Source organism: Ochotona curzoniae, unplaced genomic scaffold (assembly GCF_017591425.1).
Source record: "Ochotona curzoniae isolate NIBS_2020 unplaced genomic scaffold, NIBS_Ocur_1.0 scaffold_4683, whole genome shotgun sequence".
Lineage (NCBI taxonomy): Eukaryota > Metazoa > Chordata > Mammalia > Lagomorpha > Ochotonidae > Ochotona > Ochotona curzoniae.
The window spans coordinates 12,758,278-12,768,776 of NW_024467121.1; the positions used below are offsets into that span (position 1 = coordinate 12,758,278).

General features: G+C 45.0%; 1 protein-coding gene across 1 annotated transcript; it reads left to right on the top strand.

Annotated features, from left to right (window-relative positions):
- The first annotated feature begins 931 nt into the window (after positions 1-931).
- On the top strand, positions 932-1,435 carry UCN3 (urocortin 3). Its single transcript, XM_040968223.1, has one exon. The coding sequence runs from the start codon at positions 932-934 to the stop codon at positions 1,433-1,435; it is 504 nt and encodes a 167-aa protein (XP_040824157.1).
- The last annotated feature ends 9,064 nt before the right edge of the window (positions 1,436-10,499 follow it).

Genomic DNA, 10,499 nt, shown 5'->3' on the forward strand with positions numbered 1-10,499 from the left:
AGCGACCTTTGCGGTCTCAGAAAACCAACCAAGTTTACAAACCCGTTTCTTGTTAAGAAACTAGGAATAACTGACCATGAAACTAACTTTAAAGATCTGTTTTAAAAGTAATCCATGGATACCCAGTCATGATTTTTCAGCTGTAAGCATATGCCAATCAACACCATTAATGACAAAAAGAAGTTTTTCATTTAACCATCCTCATCAACCCAATCAGGTTACTAAATGCCTACCAGAATATCTGATGTTCACTTTCAGAGCCAGTACCTACCTGCATAGCTGAATTAACAAAACCTGTTCGAAAAGTCAGGAGCTTCAAACTCTTAGAGATCATCAAAAGCATGTGAAAGTTTGTTAAAACGCAAATGTTGGGCCACCGAGTTTTTGACTTACTAGTTTTGACCAAGGCCAGATAATTGTTTCCATTTTTTAAAGATGTATTTATTTTTATTGGAATGTCAGATACACAGAGAGGAAGAGAGACAGAGAGGAAGATCTTCCACCCGCTGTTCACTCCCCAAGCAGTCGCAACGGCCAGAGCTGAGCCAATCCAAAGCCAGGAGCCAGAAGCCTCTTTCAGGTCTCCCATATGGGTACAGGGTCCCAAGGCTTTGGACCATCCTTTTGTTGCTTTCCCATGCCACAAGCAAGGAGCTGGATGGGAAGCAGAGCTGCTGGGATTACAACTGGCGTCCATATGGGATCCTGGTGTGTTGAAGGCAAGGACAACCTGCTATGCTACAGCGCCGGGCCCATTATTTGCATTTCTAACAAATTGTCAGATGATGCTTAGGCTGCTGATCTGTGCACCATACTCTGGGAACCTTTGCAGTAGAATAGCAGTGCCGTACAGGTGCACTGCCATGTCTTTCTGAGTTCTAGCTGCTTCTCACACCCCCTCTCCGCACCTCTCTTTCCTTTGCAGGGAGAGATGCTAAGGTCAGCTTATTTCCTGCTGCTGCTGCTGCTGCTTTTCCCAGAAGGTCCACGGACAGGCCTTTCCCATAACCTCTACAAAGACAAGCCCACCTTCAGCTGCCTCAACACTGCCCTCTCTGCAGCCAAGAAGAGCCAGCTGGGAGACGTGCCCCCGCTGAGCAAGGCCAGCTTCTTCTACCTGTCCAACCAGGATCCATCCTCAGAAGAAGAGCAGGAGGGAAAAGAAAACCAAGACAAAGTGAAAAGGACTTCCCCTGGCTCTGGGGGTAACAGTGGATCTGGAAATATCCGATACAAATACCTGTCCCAAGCACAGCTCAGGGGCAAAGTGTACCAAGACAAGGGCAAGAGCGACCGGCACAGCAAGCTCACTCTGTCCCTCGACGTTCCCACCAACATTATGAACATCCTCTTCAACATTGCCAAGGCCAAGAACCTGCAGGCCAAGGCCGCTGCCAATGCCCACCTAATGGCACAGATTGGGCGGAAAAAGTAGAAACAATAGCCAGGCAGGTGGCAACATGTCAAGGACAGAGTTTAGGGGTGGAGACTGATGGAGGACTGAGGCTGTGCCTTCTAGCTGGTTTGCATTACTGGGGATGAATCCAGTTTGTACAGGCTGCTTTATTGCTGAACCCCCCATTGTTTTCTTGTCTGCAATCCTGTTTCCCTTCTGATCTGTAATTGCCCATAGACATACAGTGTTATTCAGTCTTCACAGATGTAAGATGGTTCATTTCTCTCCCAGTATTCTGTGTCTTGTTTCTCCTTTCCCAATGGCAAGAGGCGAAGGTCTCCCATGCCTCCTCTCCAGGCTTGTCCCCACTCACCTCCTGTCTGAGAAGGGAGCCCTCGGGGCTCCTCTCCTTTGTGTGCATCAACTCCTGCCAAGCAAGAGAGAAAAGGAAATACCATTAGGATCATCTTCCCACCAAATCCCTTTCCTACCTTTTCAACCCCATTGAAACCAATGGCTCTGGCCCAGCACGATAGCATAGTGATAAAAGTCCTCGCCTTGCACACGCCAGGATCCCATATGGGCGCCAGTTCTAACACGGTGGCCCCACTTCCCATCCAGCTCCCTGCTTCTGGCCTGGGGAAGCAGTTGAGGACAGCCCAAAGCCTTGGAACCCTGTAACCACATGGGAGACCCGGAAGAGCTCCTGGCTCCTGGCTTTGAATTGGCTCAGCTCCAGCCGTTGCGGCCTCTTGGGGAGTGAACCATCAGACAGAAGATCTTCCTCTTTGTCTCTCTTATTCTCTGTATATCCGCTTTTCCAATAAAAATAAATAAATCTTTAAAAAACAAACAAACAAAAAAAAACAATGGCTCCCTGAGCTCCTGGTTTCAGTTCCTCTTCCTTCAAATTCTGATATTGGAAAAGGGAAGGCTAATGAGGGCTGCTTCTGATGAGTTAATTTCCAGTCTTTCCCAGGAGGCAAGTGTTCTGGGGACGTCTTAGGAGTAAAATAGAGCTTTATTCATCAATCCCAATGGCTTGATTCTACCCAAGGATTAATATGGGATCTGTTTCAGAGTGGGAATCCAGGCTAGAAGGAAGAGGAAGCTTCAGACTATTCACTGAGGGATGAGTACTGTGGCTCAGCAGATTCTCACCCCTTGGGATGCCCACATTTGGTACTGGAGCACCAATTTGGGTGCTTGCTATTCCGCTTCTGAACCAGCTTTCTACTACATTTCTACATTGCCCAAATGCAATGATGCCTCTTATTTGTTTGTTTGTTTGCATTGGAAAGATAGACTTATAGAGAAGGAGACAGAAAGATCTTCCATCTGCTGGTTCATACCCAAAATGGCTGGAACAGCCAGAGATGAGCCAGTCCAAACCCAAGAACCAGAAACCTTTCCTGGGTCTCCCATGCAGGTGCAGGGTCCCAAGGCTTTAGGCCATCTTCTGCTACTTTCTCAGGCCACAAGCAGGGAAGGATGGGAAATGGAGCAGCCTGGATATGAACCAGTGTCCATGTGGGATCCCAGCACTTGAAGGGGAGGATTAGCCAGTTGAGTCATTGAGCCAGGCCTTACTTAAATCTCCCTTTCAAATAAAGAAATCTTTTTTTAAAATCTGGAAAGGATTACATGTGTCATCTGACTTGAATATCAGATACCAATGTAACTCAAGTATACGAGTGTACTAGGGATTACCCTTTTCTTCAACCAATGGAGTTCTTTCTGTAGACAACGATGGGGCTCTCCATGTTCTACTAAGGCTTCGAGGAACCAGGCACAGTTCAATCATTAAGAAGCTCAGCAAGCTGAGAAAGCAAAGATTAAAAACGTAATCTGGGGAAGTTAACCCCAAAAATACTAGATAATATCTTCTCTTAAAATTTGGTTTTGCTCTGTTTTGTTTATTATTTTAAGAAAGAGAGAGACAGAGAAAGACCTACCACCTACTGGCTCATTCCAAAACTCCAGTAACAGCCAGAGCTGAGCCAGGCCAAAGCCAGGAACCAGGAGCTCAATCCAGGGAACAACACAAGTACTTCAGCCTCATCTACTGCCTTTCAGGAATGCGCATTAGCAGGAAACTGTACTCCGAGGCAGAGCATGGTGCCAAACCCAGACACCCAGATAAGCTATGCGGCGTTCCAAGTAGCATCCTGACCGCTGCACCAAACACCCACCACGAGGGTAAGCACACTTAACCTCAAGAGATAAAGCTCTCTCTCTCCTCCATTGCCAGCCTTGACCGTCCTTAGGCTGAACTCCTTTGCCACCACTGTTTCCCTCATTTACTGACAGTTGTGCCAGTCTACTTCACTTTCTGCTCATTTCAGCTTGTCTTTGTCGGTTTGTGTGTACACGTAGACGACCTCTCCATGGCCTGGCTCACTCCCATGCCACAGACTTTACTGCTACAAATCATAAACTTTCTGACCATGATCTTCTATTGATGCAGATAATTCTTTCTGGGATTCCCATCCCAATAATCTTTTAGCCCCTCTGAGAGCAATAATCTGCATTTCCTGTTCCTCTCTTATTCCCACCCCCCGACTCCTACATTACAACTCCAGTCCCTCCCTAGCAATTCCTGCTCCACTTTTGCTTTGCCTTTTAGATAACTTTGATCAACTAAAACACTCTATGATTGAGCCTTTGCATGCTACAGCTCAACACATAAGTGCATATGCTGACTGATGTCATGTTAAAATCCTCGAAGGACCACTTGAGTAAATGCTTCCCAATACCTGGCGGTTACATTTCCTCATGGCATTCGTAACTGCAGTATCCTAAGGCTTTATTAATTTTCCTCTCTCCTGATAACTTCTCATTTGATCCTCCCTTCAGATCTCTTCAGTGACCTTCCTTGCTTTAAGAATTGGCTACCGGCACAGTAGCCTAGTAGATTAAGTCCTCGTCTTGAACACGCCAGGATCCCATAGGGGCGTCGGTTCTGATCCTGGCAGCCCCACTTTCCATCCAGCTCCCTACTTGTGGCCTGGGAAAGCAGTTGAGGATGGCCCTAAGCCTTAGGACCCTGCACCTGTATGGGAAACCCAGAAGTTTCTGGCTCCTGGCTTTGGATCAGCTCAGCTCTGGCCGTTGCGCTCACTTGGGGAGTGAATCATCAAACGGAAGATCTTCCTCTCTGTCTCTCCACCTATCCGTATATCTGGCTTTGCAATAAACGCAAATAAATCTTAAAAAAAAAAGAATTGGATGTTCAGCTCCTGGAAATGTATCCAAATGAAATGAAATCAGCCTATGAGAGAGCTCTCTGTACCTGCATGTTTACAGCAGCTCAGCTCAGTTCACAACAGGTGATATGTGGACTCAACCCAAAGTCCATGAGCTGATGGACACACACACACACACTGGAGTACTAGGCCACCATGAAAAAAAAAATAACAAAATCTTGTATTTTGCAACCAAACGGATACAACTGAAAAACAGATTGCTAAGTGGAATAAGACCCAAAAGGACAAATGATCTGTGATAGCTAATTCAAAGAGTACTAAAAACAGAATCTCCATGAGTGAGATCGGTATTTTGGAATTTGATTATTGCTTGCAGCTTTTGTCTATAGTCCTGAGGAATTGTAGCCTTTTTGTTGTTGTTCTTTTGTTTTCTGCTTGCTGTGAGTTCGTATTTTCGCCTAATGGAGTGTGTTAGGCCTGTGATCAGGAAATGAAATGAAAGTATGTCATTGTAGAAAGTAGAAGAAAAATAAACAAATAAGGAAGAAGGAGGGAACGTGGACAGGAAGAAGGGTAGGGTGGGGAGTGTCACTCTAAATCTGTATCGTGAAATACACGAAACGTGTTCACTTCATATACGTAAATAAATAATGGGATGCTTTGGAAGTGGAATGTCACAGGAATTCCACCGTCATACACTTCCCCAAGAGCATCCGTAGTCACGTACTCTACCCTCCATTCTATTAGACAAACTCTCCCTGATCCAATGTACGGATAACCCTTGTGTTATGTGCTAAGTTGCTATATGCTGTCAGCCATTTAAGATGCAGATCCAATAACTTCTACCCTCCTGACAACGTCTTTCACCTCAACATATGAACCCATTTTTGCTTCTTCATGTAAAGTCTTAAACTAACTCACTCTTCCAGAAAGTAGCCCATTTCCTGCTCCTTTTTCCAACACCTTTTGAACAATTAACTAACCTCCCTCAATCCTCTGTTTTATAAAACTTGTCTCATCCAGGGTGTCATCTCTATCATTCCACTGAAACTGCCCATCAGGCCAGCCAGCACCTGACACGATGGTCAAGTCTCAGCCTGGGCACACAGAACTACCCCCTTCTTGACATGCTTCTTTACCTTGTTTTTTTAAACATTGAACTGAGTTCCTTCTCCCTCCATAGTTTCATCTTATAAATTTCAAGTGAATCCTCTCTCCAGAATATTCTTTCTCCAGGTATCTGCCTTCTTTATTTCTTCCTGAGAATCATTGCCAAATGCTTCTTTCTGGATAACTCAGGATTCACTCTAAAACTACAATCGTGTAGCAGGTATTTGGCATAGTGGTTAAGAGCCCGTTTGGGGCATCCACACCTCATCTCATTGCGCTTGGATTTTGAGTCCCAGTTCCAGTCCCAATTCCAGTTTCTTGCTGATATATACGGAAGTAGCAGGTGGCACCTGGCTTTCATCTGACCCAGTCCAGCTGTTGGAGCCGTTTGGGGGAATGAACCAGTAGAGCAGAAATCTCTCTCTCTCTCAAATAAGTCGATAATTTACAATTCTCTCTCTTCCATGTTCTGTTGTTTTCCCAAGCTTACTCAATGGCATGTAACACAATGTATTTATTATGTTTAGTGGTTACTGTCGCCTACCTTCAGTGCAGTGTCAGCTCTTACAAGAGCAGGAATCGTTTTTGTTTTGCTCATGATGCATTCATACTCCCAGAATAGTATATAAGCACATATATCGTGCTCAATAAGCAACTGGTGGGTGAATAAGTCAAATAAACATCTACTGTGATAAGAAAAGTGTGTATATTTGGCACTTAAAATACAGCATTTATAATGTTGAAGATTACTGGAATAATAATCAGCATTGAACTCTAACTAAAAATATTGATAGTTTATAGACAGTTTTGGAACACTTGTCAGTACTATATCACCATACTTACAGTATAGTCTTTTTTTTGTTTTAAATTATTTAGGGTATTTGGGAAAGTTTATTAAAGTTCCTAAAGACAATTAAATCTGCTAGATTCATAGGTCATCTAAACATTTAAGGACATTTATCTAAAATCTAAAAAAGACCAAAAGTTTGCATTTAAACACATTAAAGTTATTTAGACGAATTCATCAGGCATATAAATAAGATTCACCCATTGAACTAAAACAAGAAAAAATTGGGTTTTGTCTGCACTTCAGCAGGTTATTAACCTTTAAAACTGGAAGAAAACCCATCGTCTTTAACAGGATTATAAATTCATATGTACACACACACACACAGGGGCGCACACCAATGTTATTTACACAATTCAATAGTGCCCTCCAGTGGCCAAAAAGAGAAACAACAGAAGTACATTGAAGGGAAACCATCAATAACCCGTAAAAACCTAACAGATGTGTAACGTGTTATGTTGAAAATACAAATGGGTCCTACTGCAATATTTCCCATAAAGTGGGGGATTTGCATAAAATATGTCAATTATGCAAACATCCAGGTGAGAATCCATGGCTGCTCTAGGCTGCTTTGGTGGCAGAAGGTGACACTAGCTAGAACTGGGTTTGAAGCAGAAATTACATATAACGACAGAGAAGGAAACAAGGAGAAAGAACTCAGCAGGATCAGAGGGAAAGGTACACTGAGAAATGCTGAGCAATCTCATTTGAACGTAATGCAAGAGGTCACAGTGAAGGATAAGACAGAAAATGTAAGCGGAGCTTAATTAGAAAGGGACTCTGAATGGCATGTCTTAGAGTCTGCGACTTATGTCAAATCGAGGGGAAATCATTAAAGCTTGTGTGAAGCAGCAAGATAATTCGAGTAGGCTCAAGTCACAGAGCAGTGGAGGTCCAGATCATGGTCCTGACTTCTCTCACTGGCCCGGCTCCAATTATAGCCATTTGAGCAGTGAACCAGTGGAAGAGATAGACTCTTTTAAAATAAGGGAGAGAGTACAAATCATCCGTGCCTTCTACGTGGACAGCACGGGAGAACACAGTAAAAAGAACTAGCTTTTACGGGGACAATGACATAAGCAAGCAAATAGAGAACTCTGAGTTTTTTAAGGAGATTCTACAGCAAGAGTAGTTAGATGCTAAGTGTAGGCAAAGCTTCTAGGAAGAGAGGCCCAACAGGCAGTTGGAAATTTTGATATAAAGAGAGAAGCAGTCACCTACACAGAGATCATGTAGCTGTGAGTAGTTATCTATCTTATGATCAAGAGAAGAAGACAGATGTAGAAGAGGAGCCTGGGAACACGCCAGACATGGGCAAAGACTCTAAAGTGCCCCTGGTACATGGAAAGGCTTCCAGGAAATTGCCAAATGCCTAAGGCAAGATACCCGAATGCTGAGATAAATATGATATCACTGATAATCTTCAAAACCGTTGCTTCAGTAGAATGGTGGAGAAGATATTAAATTACAAAGTTGGGGGAGAGGAGATAGGTTGTGGGCAATACAGGCAAATTCTTTAGAGAATTTTGACCGAATGGGATACATTATGAGGATAGCTAAACCTATGGCAGGAGTGGGGAGGGGTGTTGATTTTTTCAACAAGAAAACATGGACATATAAGTAGGGAAAAGAACATAAGAATATAAAGGAAAAAAGAACATAAAGGAAGGGAAATAGATTGCAAGAAAAACCTAAAGATTTTCTTGTTTGTATGATGAGCAAACTGACAGCTTAAGGCACATAATTATAGAAATGAAAAGAAATATACTAAAATGCTCATTTAATCAGTGAATAAAATAATGCATGTGTGGAAATAGCATTTATAATAAATCTATGCTATTTTCCACCTCAGGTACAGAAAGAAGGAAAAAGTATAAACTTTAGGGGTTCACAACCTCTTGGCTAAAAAAAAAAAAATGAGGAAGCAACAATCCAGGTTTTCATTCTGATAAAAGACAAACAAAAATCACTGCATAAAGTACCCCGGTATCCCAGGTGTAGGCAACTGATACAGACTGCATTGTACCTAGGTGTTACATTCCTGGGATAAAAGCAGTTAATAGCTGCCAGGCATCCTGGACCTGGTTAATGCCAAATTTGTGTTAATTATACCAGTGTATCAGCATAATTGCTTTGTGTGTGTGTGTATGTGTGTGTGCCAGCATAATTGTCACTGAAGTACCTTTCAGGGCAGCCCAACACAACCATCCACAGGGGAGTCCTTAGCTGGCTGAGCTGGGTTTTTTGGTATCGAACACCATCTATGGACACACATACGGACACAGCTAGGGCTGGGGGGACCTGCCTGGCAGGTTCGACCACAGTATCTCTCAGTGAGTGTCAGGGCAGGGGATGGACCATGTCATGCTGGGCCATGACACTAGCCAGCATGTGAGAGAGTCAGGTCTGGAAGGAGATTCTATGGGGGATTTGTTGACTCACCTTCATGAGACTGCCGTGTCAGCTGTTTTGCTGGAGAATTCAGAGTGGTGATGGGCTGAGCTAGGCATAACCATGGAACTCACTAACACTCATAAGTGCTAGGGTTGGGGACAGACTGGGCAGGTCCAGACTGTAGTACCTACAGAATTGGTGTAGGGGTGGGCCATGCTGCAACATCCACCAGCACACACAAAGGCCAATACTGGAGGGCAGACTATGCCAGGTAAGGACCTAGCACCAGCTGGCACATGTGAGATCTAGGTCTAAGAGTAGGCCTGGTGGGGGAACTTGGGGAACTCCACTGGTGGGCCATAGCTCCCACTGGTGAGAATGTGAGTTGCTCATGTGTTAGTCAGGCTAGGAAGGGCTGCTTCACTTGTTCGCAGGCGTGAGAGTTGGCTCTAGTGGGGGGCAGGAGAGGGGCAGACCAGGCAGGGCTAAGGCAAACCATAACACACTAGCATGCACAGAAGCCAGGATGAGATGTGGGCCATGCTGGGCTAGGCTAAGCTATCACACCTACTGGTTTACATAATAGCCTGAGATGGGTGCAGACTGAGCAGGGCCAGGCTGCAGCAACCACCATCAAAAGTTAGGACTGGGTATGGGCCAGACCAGATCAGGCTACAGCATTTGATGGCAAAGGCCAAGACAGGAGACGGGTTACTCCATCAGAGCATAACCACTGGCATACATAAGATTTGTGGCTGGGAGCAGCACTGGTCAGGGAGATAAGGGGATGCCTCAGCTGGTTTGTGATTCTCACTGGTGAGTGTGACAGCTGGAATGGGGGCAGAAAATTGGGCTGGACATGGCTACAGCATCCCTCAGCATAAGTGTAGACTGGGTCTGTAGTGTGCCAGAATAGGCTGGGCTCCAGCACCCACTGGTGTTCACAAGAACCAGAGCAGATGTAGGACAGGCTGGGTTAGGTCTTAGCACCTGCTGAACCACACGAGAGCTGGGTGTGGGGAATGGGCCAGGCAGGGTTGGACTGTAGCTCCCAACAGTAAGAACTGGAATGAGTGTGAACCGGTTGGTCAAGGCTGCTGTTCCTGCCAGGAAAGCAGGTGAGCTAAGTCAGGCCGGACCAAGAATCCTCCAGTATATGCAAAATTTGTGACTGGGAGATGACTTAACAGAGGAACTTGGGAGAAATGCTCTGTCAGGTGAATGCAAGAGCTGAGGCTGGGAGCAGCCCAGACCAGGCTAGGTTTACAGTACTCACTGGCATACATGTGGGTCAGGTCTAGGGGCAATCCAGGCTGGGCCAGTTCATAGCAGCCAGTGGCAGATGTGAGAACCAGGATGCGGTGCAAAACTATCTAGATTGGGCCCTCATAACATCAGCCAGTTCACACTGGGGCTGGGGCTAGCGGCAGTTCAGGCTGGGGTATGTTGTAGCATCCACCAGGAAGAGCTGGGACTAGGGGCAGACCAGGCCAAGCCAGGCTGCAGCACCTGCCAATGAATGATAAGGTGAAGCAAGTCATGCCAG